Raw genomic sequence first — 15,708 nt, 5'->3', positions numbered from 1 at the left:
AATTAAAGCCAGGAAAGTATCTTGCTAAGACACTCACAGGAATTCCTAGTAGTTGGGGATCCACAGGCTGTCGAAATGGAAGAGACTCTGGATCCTGACGGTAAAGTGCCTCCAGTGTTGGCATAAGCGCTTGCCGCAACTCTTCTGGCTTGAAAACTTTGAAAAACAACCAACATCAGAAAGATAGCAGAAACAGCTGTAAGGAAGAAACCTGCTGGAAAATGTGAGGTCTGTGGAAAAAGACTACAGACAATGGGTTTAGGGTACTTAGCACGACTTCTTTATCCTCTGCAACACTGAATTCTGAGGAGGATATTAAAATGATCACCTGGATGCAAGAAGATGGCCAAAATATTAAAGAGAATCTTGTTTTTATCATAGGAAGACACTGCTAAATTTAGTAGAGCTCGTTTACATTCCAGATATGGCCCCCCTCTGAGGTACCAAGAAAAAACTTGCCTAGAAAAATCTGTAACTAAAGAGTATTTCAAATCTCTATTGTACTGACAATTTTACTAAGGCTTAATGTCTAATACTAAAGCCTTAAAGAACTTGTCCAAAGCCAATTACAAGCATGTGTATTATTAGACATTTTTGTCCAAAAGCCACAAAGAACAATCCATATAAGCCTACTCAGTATCAATGAAGAAAGCTTGGGTTTTTTCCCCCCAAAGATTTCCCTAGGGAGATGCAGTGAATTTTAGTCAAAACTGTTCCTGCTTACTTTTTTTCTTAGACTGCCCAGCTGCCGGAGAAGACTGAGTAGCTGGAGTAGTAGGTCTTTCTTCCCCCTCTGGTACTTCAGTCTTCACTTCAGATTTCTTCTCTTCTTGCTCCATTGGGTCTGGTTTACATTCCTCCACGACTGGTTCTACTTTAACCTGGAAAGTAGTTTGGAGCCTGTCACTTAGTCTCCTGTGAAGTCACCCATCCGTGTTTCTGTCCTTTAAACCTATCTGCCAACCTGCACACCACTCTACCCTAGGATTAAGGGTATCTACTTTGTAGTCAAAACTTGCCTAAAACTTGAGCAGATGTGCTAGAACGCATCTTTAAACACTGCAGTAGTAGCAATGATGAGCTGCTAACCATTCTGAGCTGCAAGTAGACACACAGGTACTCATCCAGCTCTTCAGGCAGGTCTAACAGTGTCTCGTACACTGGAGCTGCCAGGATGACGCTACTGGCGGCCACACTCCTAGCCATCCTTAGTGACAAGCTGTCAGAGCCCAGTAAAGCAGCCCATCATGTACATATAGAATCATTTAGGTTGGAAGAGACCCTTAAGATCATCGAGTCTAACCGCAAACCTAACACTGCCAAGTCCACCACTAAACCATGTCCCTAAGTGCCACATCTACACATCTTTTAAATACCTCCAGGGATGGTGACTCAACCACTTCCCTGGGCAGCCTGTTCCAATGGTTGACAACCCTTTCAGTGAAGAAATTTTTCCTAATATCCGATCTAAACCTCCCCTGGCACAACTCGAGGCCGTTTGCTCCCGTCCTAATATCTGCTATTCTAACATTTAACAGCTGCCAATAACATCTGAAAGACTGACCTGAGTGCCCTCTTACATCTGCATTTAGCAAAAAGCCTCACAGCTGCAATCACATTATCATGGTCCTTCCTGTGGCCACTGGCTTCTACCGCCATTTCACCAGAAAACAGAGACCGTTCTTTAGGACGGAGTTTTAGGACGGAGTAGAGGAAGACAACAATCAAGATAGCAGCAGCAAGTAGCACCTACAGGTCTCATTGAACTCTGGAAGGAATGGCTTGCATGGAGACAAAAAGCATCTAGCAGCACTAGATAAAGATATTCTACCCAACAAATGGCCGACAATCTCACCTCAGATTTCTCCTCCATTTGCAGCTCTGTTTGTTCCGGTTCCCCTTCATCTGTTTTAATATCCATTTTCACTTCCTGCAAGGGTGGCTGCTGCTGCTCTGGAACAGTCTGCTGAGAGTTCACCTCTGTGCTGCTGGTGGATGGGGGGTTGGATACCTGCCCATCAATGCTCACGGCTGGCTGTGACAGCTGAGGGAACAAAACACACATTACTAATAGGCTTCTAATGAACTTATTTTTCTTTCTCTAATCTATCTTTTACCTATACTACGTTTCCACCAAGTTTAAATGCACTCTAGTCTTTCTGCTTGCTTCACCTGAAGAACATACTGCTGCACAACTCCAATTACAGAAAAACATGCAACAGAAACATGCAGTGGAAGGCCTAGTACACAGAAAATTACATACTGTTTCCCTATTGTACACCACCACTGTGCATATGGAGACATAACTAAAGACCTCAACCATCTTTCACAGTGAATTTCAAAACATGCACTACAATTCTGAAAAATACTCCCTCTCTGGAAACACTAGATGATCTATAGACTTGTCTTGATGCAAAAAAGGTTACTTCCCAAATGCAAAAAACCCTATTTTGATATTAAACGTGCCAGGAGCTACCTCCATTATCACAGACTCGCACAAAAATAAAGGACCAACTGAAAATTAAACCTTACACTCTAACATTTGCAGGGGAAGCACAATTAAAGTATTTCCTTACAGGTGTTGTGGGGTGCTGAGGCTGCAGCGGTGCTGTTGGTGTGGGAACAGATGCAGTCGTGCTCTGCTGTGACAAGGGCTGCTGTTGCTCTGCAGAAGGGGTAACTGGAACTGGAGGCTGGACTTGTGGAGGCAGCTGTGCCTGTGGAGGCGTTGGAGTCTGCCTTTGAGGGGGGTGCATAGTTTGCGACTGTGGTCCAGGTGGCATTGCCTGAGGAGTAGGTGTGGGCGCAGTAGTGGCAGCTGCTGCTGCCTGCTGTTGCTGTGATCCCAAGCCTGGGGGCGTGTGGTGAGGTGTTGGGGTTCGGCTAGGTACTGGAGAAGGAGAATTTCTGTGCATGGGAGGCTGTGGAAGAGGTGGGCAGTGAATATGGCTCCCTTGAGAACCTGGAGCCATTGCAGGAGAATTCACAGGACAGGAAGCGCTGGTCATTTGTGCCTGTGGGAAAACAAGTACACATTTGCAATGACTTGAAATAGAAAAAAAGTGAGAGAAATTACTGTCAAATGGCTGCTGTCCCACAGTTACTGGCATACTTTTAAAATGTGACAAACTATCTGTTTTATTTTTAAAAACTCTTATTTCAGAAGGAGAAACAGTCTATTCGATTTATTTTGCTCCACACGAACATAAAGCTGTTTTATGATTTATTCAGCTCTAAAAGAGAAGTTTCAATAGACTACCTTATACTTGTTGATATATTTAAAGACTGGCACACCTACACTCCCAGTTCGCAAAACATTTCTTTCTAAAACTGCAGATTTGTACATCCTGAATATGGGACAACGCACCACAGTGAAAAATTGCATTCAAATACACTTAGTGTGCCCAAGCCCCCACCCCCAAGACTAGAAACTGAATTTATCATCAGAAATAAGTACAGCTGTAACTGTACCATTAGGAGATTAGAAAAAAATTGTATCCGTCAAGGAAAAAAGCTGTCACTCCACAATAATCTTGCCTGCAAACTAGGAAGAAGCATCAACGAGAAGCAAACTGACGTTCCCTACTTCTTCCTGGCCTGAAAGGTTCTTGCTGAAAAGGGAGAGGGAAAGGACAGAAAGGAAACTGCTAGACTGTAAGTTCAGATCTTTAGTAGTGATAACCCTCCTATCCCCCAAAGCCAGCAACACACATTGGTCCTGGATAGACATGCCTTTTTATGACTCATTCCACCATCTCTTAATTTCTCAGGCTACGCTGCTTCGCTGTTCAGCAAGAAATTCTTAACTACTGCATGCTGAGTAACAATTTATTCTTTGCTCCATAAAAATAAACTTGAATTCCTCCATCACACTTAAACTTAAGCCTGAGAACAAGCCAATGTTTCACCCTTGCCATTCCCAGTGCTACATCAGGAAAATGCAGAGTCTCAATAAATTACTTCAGTTGACTATAATTCCAAAAGCATCTTGAGAAAATAAGTTGTTCTCCATTACTACAAACTGAACAATGAAACCAGTATATGACAAAGCCCACTGACAACGCTTCCAGAAATCAGAAACTTACTTGAGAAACTGGTGTCTGATTGCCAGGCTGAGTCATAGGCATGCTCGCTGTGTTCATTCCCGGGGATGAAGCAGGGAACTGGGTCTGTTGTAGAAACTGATTCTGACCAGAAGGCTGGCCAACTCCTGGTTGCTGCATACGTGAAGGAAATCCCATCTGTTGGAAAAGAAAGGAACTCATTTCACACAATGTGCGTACACCTCCATAACATTAAAAAAAAACCCAAAACATTTATCTTGTTGCAGAAATTGATGCTTGCTGCTTGTCTGTAGGATACAATAGGAAAGCCTGCTTATAACTTCTCAAAAGACAGAAATTATGATGATTTCTGTTGTAAGCTAAGGAAAAGAATATTGATTTCAGATTGGGACTGTGACTTAAGATTGATTTTTGTTCCTTGTTTTATGAATGCACCAGCACAAAAAGCCACTTAAACTTAGTTTTTAGGCGATTTTTACCACCAAGATCTAAAGGCTTACCATAGACCAGACAAATCTTTCACTGGAGATGCAAAAGGAAGAACCAAAGAGTCAACAGAATGAAGAAATAATGCTTGATTTTAAAATTCCTTTTATTTATTTATTTTAAGGAAACCACAGCCAACAGAAGCAAACCTGTGAGCTCAACACCCTGGACAAAACACACACTGACCTGGTTCATGGCCCCAGCCTGGCTTAGCTGTCCAGGGTGCTGAAGAGGAGGGGTTTGCCGGGGTCCCATCGGTGACAGCTGCATGTTCATCTGGCCAAACTGATTCATTCCTGTGCGTTTGTGCCAAAAAAACACTTATAAACAAAGGCCTGAATTCTCCTTTGGGCACCATTCAACATTTGGAGAAGAAATGCTGTCAGTTTCTTCCTAATTTAGTTTTCTAGCAACCAGTTTTCAAGCACGCAATACTGTAAAGGAAATACTTCCTTCTATCAAGCAGTTACACGAAATAATTTTAAATATAAAGTGTCCAAGCTACCATACTTCTTCAGAATACAGACTAGGTTTTTTTCCCTGAAAGACTGGTTTCCACTAACTGTTATCAAAGCTCTGAAGTTTGAGAACTACTGGAATACATGATAAATAACCCAAAGTGTCACATCTACTGCTGATCAACTTTCTACAGAATGTTGCATTACCTTAATTACATATTACAAATTCACTAATTGAATCCCAACCTGTACCTTGACTTCCTTAAGTACCTTCTATATTGGCTACAATACTTCTTGAATATGTAACAAAGGTTCTGCCCCTTCCTTCTGAGCAATAACTCTCACCATCTTCCCTCTGCCACCAACATGTCCTCACCTAAGCTGGCTAGGCCTACCATATTTGACTGACCCCACCATCCTATGTTCACATGATCAGAAGTTCCAAAAGCACCAAGTTCTTTATTTAACAAAGTAAACAGCTAATGTGCAGCTCTTACATTCACAAGATCATGAAATGCTATTAGAGATATATATAGTTTTTTATGTATATAATATACATAGTTATGTAAGTATTATACAATATAGACAGCTATTTTCTTAATCAAATGGGAAAACTGCAGGTGAACAAGGGCTATGACACTTCAGCAAGAGCTGCCGAATTCCAAGATTCCTTCAAAATCACAGTAGCGAATTTTGATCAAATATTTACCTGGCTGTGCCTGCATGCGATTCATCATCTGATTTGGCACATTGGCACGTATCAGGGTTGGGTCAGGAAGAGGACCATCTGGAAAAAAGATATTGGAATAAGATTATGGCATTTAGAAGACCACCAGGTTTTATCCACCAAACATTTTAGTGAGAATTACACACTAAAACCCATATGTAAAAACATAAAAAGTGTACGGACACAGACTAGTAACTCTAAACACTCTTGAACAGTCCTCAAAGTGTGAAGCAAAACCAAAAACTTTCTTGAAAATATAAGCATGTCCCATTGACAGAAATATCCTCTAACTTATAATCAGCTTTTGGAAATTGAGGACAAATTTGAAGTATGTTATTGAGGTACAACAAACTCAGTAGCTCATGGACATTCCAGACCACAAGAACTTCTACAGACCACTCTACACCACTACTGCACCTCCAGATTTAAAACACTATGAAAACTATATGGTTCAAAAGAGTATTTATCAAAGCTCTGAAGTTTGAGAACTACTGGAGTACATGATAAATAACCAAAAGTGTCACATCTACTGCTGAAGATCAACTTTCTACAGAAGTTACAGCACATAAAGTCACAGCATCAACCTTTAAGAATCTTTATTGGATCTTGGTAATGCATCTCTGTAAATCCTGTTCTGACTTCAACCATAAGACGACCCAGAACTGGATTTACCAAGATACATTCAAATTTAAGCAGGAGAAAAAGAACTCAGATAAAGATTCTTGTAGCACATGCCTGGAGCTACTGGATCTTTCTGCAATGTTAGGAAAAAAACAGGAAGTTTTTTGTCTCCTCAGTTGACTAATTGAAATTTTGACCGTATCTCCTTAGACAACTTAAAACAGTGTCACTGACAGCTATACATCTGTTTCCATGAGGTGTCTTAAGAACTCCATTCTTAATTGCAAAGTATCTAAGAACATGCAAGACTGAAAGAATCAAGGAGAAAAATCCTTTTCTTCTGAGAAGGAAGCTCTTGGGAGAGAGAGTTGGGGTGGGGGTGGGGGGAAGAAGGGCAGTGCTCTAGAAAGTGTGTTTGCAGAACTGCTGCACTTAGTTTTAAGAAAGACTACTTCAGTCTCCAGAGCTGTCAGTCCAGAATCACAGAGAAAAAAAAAAATCATCTTAAAACAGATTGTGGCTCAAATAGTTAAAAACACATATTAGTTCTCTTACACAGTTAAATCAGAGTATGGGATGCAATTTTACTTAGAAATGTAGTTTAAAATCCTGTATTTCAATGATTTACAGGACTTAACTGGAAATACAAGATTACAATGTCAGCAGATGCCTCTCTCCACTCTCTAACTAGAAATATCACCCACAATAATTTGTGTTACCTGTTCTTATCTGTTACCCAAATAAAAATATACTAGGTACCTGACAGCCTACAACGCCTTGTCCCTTCCTAATGTTGTAAAGAGACATTACACTCTTCAGCAGCATGATAGTTTCGATCATTAACTCCTGTCCAAAGTCAATTTTATTCTAATATACAAACGCATGGTTAGCAGGGAATCTAATAATAATAATAATAATAATAATCTGTTTAGCATTAGGAAGGTCAATTCAAGTAACACGACTACTGTGAAACAGAAGACAGCTGCATGGGGAAAGAAGTGAAATCTGGTTTTCATTGCATGCTGGAAAGGCCATTTGTCCGAAAAAACAAACGTGGCACAGAACAAGCACTATCTAAACTTTCAAAGGCATAAATATCTAAGCACTCCAACCATCATTCTCTCTGCTTAGCAACAATAGTAATAGTGATGATCATTTTAAACACCACACAACTAAATATTATGAAAATATATTTCTCTTAGTGTAACTGAAGTTATCTTTAAATCAATTAATTCTAGAGGTGAATCTAATGAGACTGAAGTTCTACAACGTTAAGGATGCAACTTAATCTCCATTCCCTCCACCCTTAAAGTAAGCATAACGGTTTACAATATTTCAATTTGTTCAGAAGACTAAATGCTTTTAGATCATCTATAGTCATTAATTAACACATAAGCAAAGCAGAGATTTTACAAGTACTTCTGAACAAAAAGAAGTAAGTTCTGTTTAACTTTGAGCAAGCCAGGTACCTATGAAAGAAGGGCAAAATGGTCACCAGCCTACCAAAATGACAGTACAGGATTCCCCTGCACTAGGTAGTCAGTAACCCAACTGTTCTTACTTGCAGACATCCCTGGCTGCGGCTGTCCCATGTTGGGCCCTTGATTCATGGGAGCCTGTGGCATGCCTGGAGCACTTGGGATCATGTTTTGCTTCTGCAGCCTCGTTCTTCGTTTCTCCTCTAGCTCCTTCTGAATCTTATAGATCTTCTCCGCTAGCAAGTGATAGTACTCTGCCTGTTGGGGAGGAATACAAGTCAGGAAAGGACATGACACGCACGTGAAGTAAAGGCAACAGGTCACAGTGATCCAAGCTTGGAAAACAGCCTTCCACACACACATTTTGGCTTGGGTGGGCGTGGCTCTCCCTTTGCAGGGGCTGCCGGGCAGACAGGAGGGCAAAAAGGGGCACTGCTCAGGGCACTGCTGGCAACCATTAGGCCAAGACCGGACGTGTCTCTTCTCGTGTCCAACACTTCTTTGGGACAATCGCAGTGAAGAGCTTCACGCTGCCTTCAGGGAACCCCGAGAAGTCTCAGGCACAGCACACCCCGACAGGCACCACCCCGACTCCCGGCACACCCAGGCAGAAGCCAGCAGCTGGCTGGTTCCTAGACCCCATCCAGCAGCCCCTGAACGCACGCTTCCTCAGCCTGGGAGTCTCATCTGTGCTTTCGCTCCTCTTCCTCCCCAACCACTATGGGATCAAGGCAGAGATACACACGACTGGACAACAGAGGACTGCATCTCACCCTGCTATTTGCCGATTCATACATATCCCCTTCCACTTTCCGAGCATATGCCACCAGATTCTCCATACGCCGATCCTTCAGTGCTGCAGGGTCAGGAGTAGGAAATATGGCTTGGACTCTGGGGGGAAAAAAACCAAGCACGCAAGTCATTAGAGTATCCCCAGACCGGGACATCAGCACTAACCCCAGGGATCTGAACACAAAGCAGCAAGCAAATCTTCTGACAGACTGAGGCACTGCTACTGCTCCCGGGGGACACTGCCCCCCTGTAGATAGCTTGAGTACAGAGTGGGACACTTCCAATACAACAGCTCCAAGCCAGCAGATGCACCTCCATCTTTTGTGCTTCTGCTTTTCCTTCCACGGACCCTGACAAAACTCACCCCCTGACCCCCTAGTTTTGGAAGCCAGGCTTCTTCCTGCCCCACACATATACCTCAGAGGCAGCAACTCACCCAACAGTAGATTGTTTTGATATTAGCTACTCACAATTTATGAACAAGGTGGTTTCGGAGATCCTGAGTGATGTCTTCATGCCACTGCTTTCGAATTCCAGTACTGGATGGTTGAGCTGTTGGCATGGCTCCCAAACTGACAACGTTGGCGCTTTCACTCATCATGGGGCTTCAAAAACAGAGCAAGAATTGAGGGCAAAAGTCTAGTCCAAGCTTAGTCATCTTACAGTCACAGCCTCTTTTAGAATAATGTTAGGACAAAGTGCTAGTTCAGCCATTCCCTAATCAATGGACAAACTCTGCAGAAATAGCTGCACAGACACCAAAACAACTCCGTGAAAGAGTACATGCTGTCCTACCCAAGGATTTGGAAAACTGCAACAAAAGCTACAAAATCCAAAGAGAGAGATAGCCATCAATGGCATTTATCCCACTGTTTATGCAAGAAGTGCCACAAGATCAAAACAAAACCACTGGGGTGCAAAGAATAAGTCAACTTACTTTTGAGAATTCATGGTTGAATGTAACATTGAGTCAGGCAGCAGATTAGGGGTTTGAACCCCTACTCCTCCATTCACTCCCATTGGATTTGCACCTAGAAAACAGAAGTATTCTTAAATGAACAGCCCATTTACTGTGCAAAATCCGTAATTGCTCAGGAATAACAAGGGTCTAGACTTTCAAGTACTTCTGTGAAGGGAGTTTAATTACCTGTTGCTCTCTTTACCCTCTTCCTTTCACAAACTTAGAAAGAGTCTGAGGCACAAGACTGGTGAACTCCAAGTGAAGCATCACACCACATTACTCCTCTGCACATCTTCCTGAACTTCTCAACAAATGAGCAATTTCAATTTGCTGCAAACGTTATGTACCAAACTAATATGCTGCAAACGTTCTGTGACTCCCTAACTAAAGATTCAGTGTTACCAACCAATTCCATTTTTTTGTTTAGAAGCGGTTGGGGGTTTTTGTCATTCAGGGGCTTAGGATATATATTCACAAAGGCTTCAAAAACTTAAAACATCAGCTACCACCTACATCTGACAAGGTCCCCTCTCACCCACTCCATACTTAAGGATCCTACAACTAACTCCAATGTTTGTACTAAGAAGGAAAATCTGACAATCCTTTGCAGGAAAAACCTTAGTAATCTGTTATGTACAAAAATCTGCTTTTCTGAATCACAGCATATCTCAATCACCATAAAAAATTGCCTATTTTCTTCACACACTACAGTTAAGATTCAAATACTGAAGAAAAATGCAGCTTATTTCTGTCTGGAGCTTCTGAATGGATCACTTTGTGAAGTTGAGAGTAGCATGAAAGCCATTACCAAGCTTCACATGGATTTAGGACATCTGAATCCTACAGAATCTGTATTTCAAGCAAAATTAGACACTGCGTACAAGAGAAATCCACTGAAATTAAGTATATCAAGCCTAATACATACCTCTAATATCACAACCAAGTGTTTAACGGTCTTTTCATAAAGCTGCCTCCAGCCTCCCTTCCCTTAGTCACTTTCTTCTTCCCAAATTCACTTTGCCATCTGAGAGCAAGCTGGTGTAGAAGACAACTGTCAACCTTTGCCTTAACTCTCCCTTTTCAACTGCCAAAACCATTTGTTTGATCTACTTAGGACTGCACCTTTTCGCATTGCGGTCCTCACCAAATCCTGTTGTTTCTCCTAAACTAGCCCTGTTGTCATGTAAGCCATGACCTGATAATTCCTCTCTCACCTGTTCTAATTCCCTCCTTAGCCACTCGCTCCTAATAATGAAACAACAGTCAAAAGTCTACACACTCCATGCTTGTCTTTTCTACATTAAGCTTCAGTTCTTCACTCTCCAAGGGCTTTTCAACCCTATCTCATTGGGTTTTCTTATCAGTGCTACAAGGAGTGCCCAATAAGAATGCACAGGCCAAACTCTGTGTCTATAAACAAATGAAAACAGAGAACCATTTTGCTTCAGAAAAATGGATGACATTCCTTTCAACCTTTCAAGGCCCTCACTATAACATTTTAGAGCTTCTAGAAATTCTTCTATTTGTAAAACACTCTAATGCACAGTAGAAAATGGTATTATTTTAATCTAATTGTTTTAAGACTAAGCTCTCAGGATACTTCCCCCCTCTCCTTATTTAAATAATGCTTTACACACTGGAAGGCAAAGTTTTAGCAGTATACAAGTCACATGCAACCTATGAGGACCAGTCATCTCATTAACAAGTCTATTCCACCCAACAACCTTTTCCTGAGTAACTCAGAAGTAGCATGTCCTTTGGTGCAGAAACAGCACATCAAACTGCAGCCTGCAACCAACTGCTACTTTCCTCTGCAATCTCTCAAATCCTTCCGCATGGAATTCCTGTGTATAGACAGCACTCATTCCATATGCAAGCTTGTCATGGGGCATATAGGCAGGAACACTGCAATCCCATACAAGCTTGTGATAGATCTCTACCAGCTCATCTTTGCTCTTTTCCATTAAAAAACCTCCTCTACTTAAGCAACTTAAGCAAAGAGCAGGGGGTGAGAAAAATCCCTGTGATGTAATCTCAAACTATCAAAATTAGATTTGATGGTTAAAGGTTACTTCATTTGACACCAGTGATAGCCAGGTTAGAACTAATTGCACTTCAAATTAAAATTCTTATGTAGTCTTTTGTGATTTTGCAATAAGCCACCCAGACAATTTACAGTTACAAGTCCACATGACAGGATTCAGAGCGCAAGTCTGTTATTTACTACTATTCATTTTTAAAACAAATATTACATATCCGAGATACAACTGTAAAATGCTGCAGTCTGAGTGACAAGGAAGTACACTGGAATACAGGCATTCCAATGCATGCATTTCCAATTAAAAACTCCTAAAAACCCCAAAACTTGCATTACAGTACAATTATAAAGCTACAAAATAACATTAAATAAAATGCTTTAGAAAATTGGTTCTAAAAAAAAAAAATTTTAAAAAAATCACTTCTCCAAAGAAAATGCTTTTCCCAGAGAAGGCATCTGGGCCCTCTAATGTTCCTATTCCACTGAGTAGCTTGCTATCTCAAGTCTAAAATATTGTAAAGCCATACCTTTTCCAAATTAACTAGCAGTATTAAGCTAGTAGGTTAAGAAAATTTGCATTAGATAGAGCACAGGAAAGTTGGCTGTACTTTGTATTTTAACATTAACAGATAAACTTACTCATAGGATTCATAGGGCGCAGACCCTGGGGTGACTGTCCTTGTTGCTGATTCTTCACTTGAGCCTGGGGCTGTGTCTGCATCTGGTTCCCTTGATAGGTCAGTCCAAGGGCTGCGTAGGCTCTCTCAATGGAGCTGGGGTCTATCTGACTGGTAGTGTTTATGCTGGGCGTTGTCTGCTGCCCCACGCCCACGGAGCCAGTATTTGCAAGTCCTACCGCAGCTCCGCCCAGAAGCGCTGGAAGAGACACACCAAGTTAATAAGGACAGCAGGAGGTAGCCAAAGAGGTCCACGAAAACAGAGAAAGAACATAAAGAGTGCACTGGCTGTTCAGAACTGAAACATCTTCTAGGAGCATGCAGAGAAGAGGCCAGATCTGGAAAACCTGTCATGAAACAGGGAGACAAGTTTTGACCCAACCAGCCATTCCAACAACATGCTGTTTTCCCTTTGAGCTGTTGAGAGGAAATCTCACTCTAAGTATTTAGGACACATCTGTTTGCTTCAAACTGAAAACAGAAGCACACCATGTCACAGAGGCTAAAGCCAGAAAGGTACATACAGCTCTTCAGCAGCCATTGTAATGCCTTTTTTTTTTTTTTAATTTTCTTTAAAAAAGAAATAGCTCACATTAGTCATGAGAAGAGCCCAAAACATACAGGTAACACAATGACAAAAATCTTGCCAAAGATTTTCGCAGGAAGACCAAGGGGACACAAAGAGAAGGGGGAAGAGACATCTGATGCAAACAAAGCATGAAGACAGAACCAAATATCATCAGGGCTGAAATGACACAACCCTCTGTGTATATGCACATCTGTCTCCAGAATCTGCCCAGCTGGAAGAGGTGGTAGTGAAAAGCCAATCGTTTGGTTGAGAGAGCTACAACTTGTTCACCCTTACCACTCTCCTGCTAGGAAAATCCAATAAAGTTAGAAAGCTTCCATAAACACTAGCTATCAGAGACAGAAAAATACTCTGCGACTCTGAAGCAAGAGGAAAATCATATTACAGGTTCTCAGGTTCAAAAGCATCACCGCTATCACCTGCGTGCAAGAAAGTTTACCTCCCAACGTGCATTTTAGGGTTTATCCAATATACACAATTCCCCAGTACACTTACATTGTTGATTTCTTTTGTCCCCAGCATTTTTGAGAGGCAAACATACAGGACAGTCATGTCTCGTACAATTCTTCCAGTGCGAGATGATTTGTCGGGAAGACGCGCAATGTGCCACTGAGAAAGGGAGGGGAATGAAAAACTTTTACAAACTACTGCCAGTATCTCCACATGGTCAACACAAACTGGGTAGGGAGCAACTATTTCTCTCAGGGCACACATCTATATCAACACAGGTCAGTAAAGTATTACTTGAAATACTTCAGCACTAACTAGCCCTGAAAATGTAGCTAGATTTCTTCAAGTATTATTGGCTCAACTAAAGCTTACTTGAAAGCTCTATGTTATACACCCAAGCCTACGTCTCCCTGGCTCAAAGGATAACACCATATACATCAGGCAGACTGTACCAAGCAATTGAGATGCCAGCAATTGGCACAACCCAGATAAGCCTAGGCTACCAAAAAGGTAGCATACATTTTCCTTGGCTACTAGGATAGACTAAGCGTTCAGCAGTGCCAGTAGCAGCTTAATTCCTGGCTACCTATTGCTTGAGATTTGTCTCTTCCGTTTAAGGGAGACAGGTAGACTCCTACTTGCAGATTCCTGCTTTGTGTCTACCCTTATCAGAAGGCAGCATCCAAAAGATCTTACAGTGAGTTACAAAGTTAAGCAAAAGATCATCGCTCATCTTTGTGCTATCTTGTCTCCTCTAACTTGCCTAAACATTAAAGGCTCAGAAGTTGTTTATGATTTCCATTCTTAAGGGGACAGATAGGTTAAAAAAAATTCTACTTCCCAAGCCACCCACTAGTTCTCCATCTCTTTCTAGGAGCCCTTCTCATCCTGCAAATGTTGACCGCATCTATATAACCACTCCTCCACTTACCCTGGCAAGATTTGCCAGCCTGACAATGTGTCATGTGGTTCAGGACATTCTTCATGGTTCGGCAATGAGGGAGGTTGCACTGTCGCACTTCCCCGTTAGCCTGTTCTCGCCGCTGACACTTGTGAGCGTGTAAGAGGAGAACTAGTTGCTGCTGAATGAGTTTGCGTTTTTCTGGATCCGCTGTCGGTGCTCCAGACCCCATTCCTTGAGAAGCTGCTGGCCCCATCCCAGCTTGCTGAACTTGGGGAGCCTGCTGCTGGCCCTGGAGAAGGTGGAAAGGAAATTCCCACAAAAATCTATTTTTGAGAATAATCCATTTAGCAAGTAAACAACCAAAAAAAAAAAATCAAAGAAGAGAAACAACTACTATATTCTGTGATTAAGGGAATAGCCCACCTATCTGTAGTTCTGGATAACTCATATTAAATATACCCCTTAGCAACAGCCCTGGCAATAATTCTCCTGCCAGCCACAATTTCTTCCCCATATAACTCTCCTAGTCCTAGCTCTTGCCTTATCAAAGACCAGCAGAACTTTGTACATGCTTACAGGTTAATTTGCGGTGCTAGACCAACCAGAAAATATTAATAGCACTTAGACCTCAAATCTCCTCCTCACTTTGGAGGCTAGAAAGTTGCATCCACAATTCTTGCATTAATGGAAGAAAGCATCTTTTAGAGTGAATAGAGTTTTCTCTCTATTTCAGTATGAAGTACCTCAATTTGACTATTCCTAGAAAGGGAGAATGAAGGGGAAGTTCTGGGAACCTTTTTCCATTGGTAAACTTGCACATAGGCATTCAAAACAAGCATCTCCTAGTCTCTGCTAGAGATGAAGCACAACTTCAGGATAATACACGCCACAGAACTCATGTCAAGTATGGCAACATCTAGTACTTCTTCTGTACTGTTTATTTCTTCAGACTTCTTCGTATTTCTTCCAGGTGACATTTGAGGAGTACTCAGCAAAGAAGAGAGGCTCAGGGACTCTGTGTTGCTTGTATCACTTCAGTTCAACAGCCTTCAGTTTCTAACAGACTCTTCACAGAGGGTTTTAGAGGATGTTTCTGGAGATCTCCAGATTTTTAGAGCTCAGCTACCTGCATTCCTAAACCCCAGTTCTCCCGTAGCTCTTCAATACTAGTATTAACCTTCCATTTTACAAGGAGACTTCACCAATTACTCAGTCCCCTCAGGGTTTGTATATGTTCCAACATGACCGTAACTACCTTGTTTGCAGCCTGTCATTCTAAACGACAACCAAGATAGCAGCAACTTCTCATTCCTAGGTTCAGCTGGGTAGCAGTCCAACTTCAAAAGAGTCATACTCTGCACTGAACACAAGCTTGACAGCTGGGGTTCTGAATAGCAAGTTTTAGCTGCTTCTTTATTGGTTCATACAACCAACTGGTTTGCTAGACTTCCAATGTTTCATGC

The 15,708-nt window shown here is 41.8% G+C and overlaps 1 protein-coding gene across 2 annotated transcripts in view; it reads right to left on the bottom strand.

The window, feature by feature from the left end:
• EP300 (E1A binding protein p300) overlaps window positions 1–15,708 on the bottom strand; it is a 64,284-nt gene that overhangs the window by 23,043 nt on the left and 25,533 nt on the right. Inside the window, exons 4-17 of one of the 2 annotated variants that reach the window (XM_050915368.1) lie at window positions 14,273–14,534; window positions 13,387–13,500; window positions 12,265–12,501; window positions 9,564–9,657; window positions 9,097–9,231; window positions 8,608–8,725; window positions 7,918–8,092; window positions 5,718–5,795; window positions 4,737–4,846; window positions 4,086–4,241; window positions 2,577–3,014; window positions 1,856–2,044; window positions 725–881; window positions 38–156 (exon numbers count right to left, since the gene is read on the bottom strand). In XM_050915368.1, coding sequence (XP_050771325.1) covers window positions 38–156; window positions 725–881; window positions 1,856–2,044; window positions 2,577–3,014; window positions 4,086–4,241; window positions 4,737–4,846; window positions 5,718–5,795; window positions 7,918–8,092; window positions 8,608–8,725; window positions 9,097–9,231; window positions 9,564–9,657; window positions 12,265–12,501; window positions 13,387–13,500; window positions 14,273–14,534 — 2,382 coding nt within the window. The remainder of the gene's footprint in view (window positions 1–37; window positions 157–724; window positions 882–1,855; window positions 2,045–2,576; window positions 3,015–4,085; window positions 4,242–4,736; window positions 4,847–5,717; window positions 5,796–7,917; window positions 8,093–8,607; window positions 8,726–9,096; window positions 9,232–9,563; window positions 9,658–12,264; window positions 12,502–13,386; window positions 13,501–14,272; window positions 14,535–15,708) is intronic. The other variant, XM_050915369.1, reaches the window with a different exon arrangement.

The sequence above is a fragment of the Gymnogyps californianus genome, chromosome 1, assembly GCF_018139145.2.
Source record: "Gymnogyps californianus isolate 813 chromosome 1, ASM1813914v2, whole genome shotgun sequence".
Lineage (NCBI taxonomy): Eukaryota > Metazoa > Chordata > Aves > Accipitriformes > Cathartidae > Gymnogyps > Gymnogyps californianus.
This window is presented reverse-complemented; position numbering and strand designations above follow the sequence as displayed.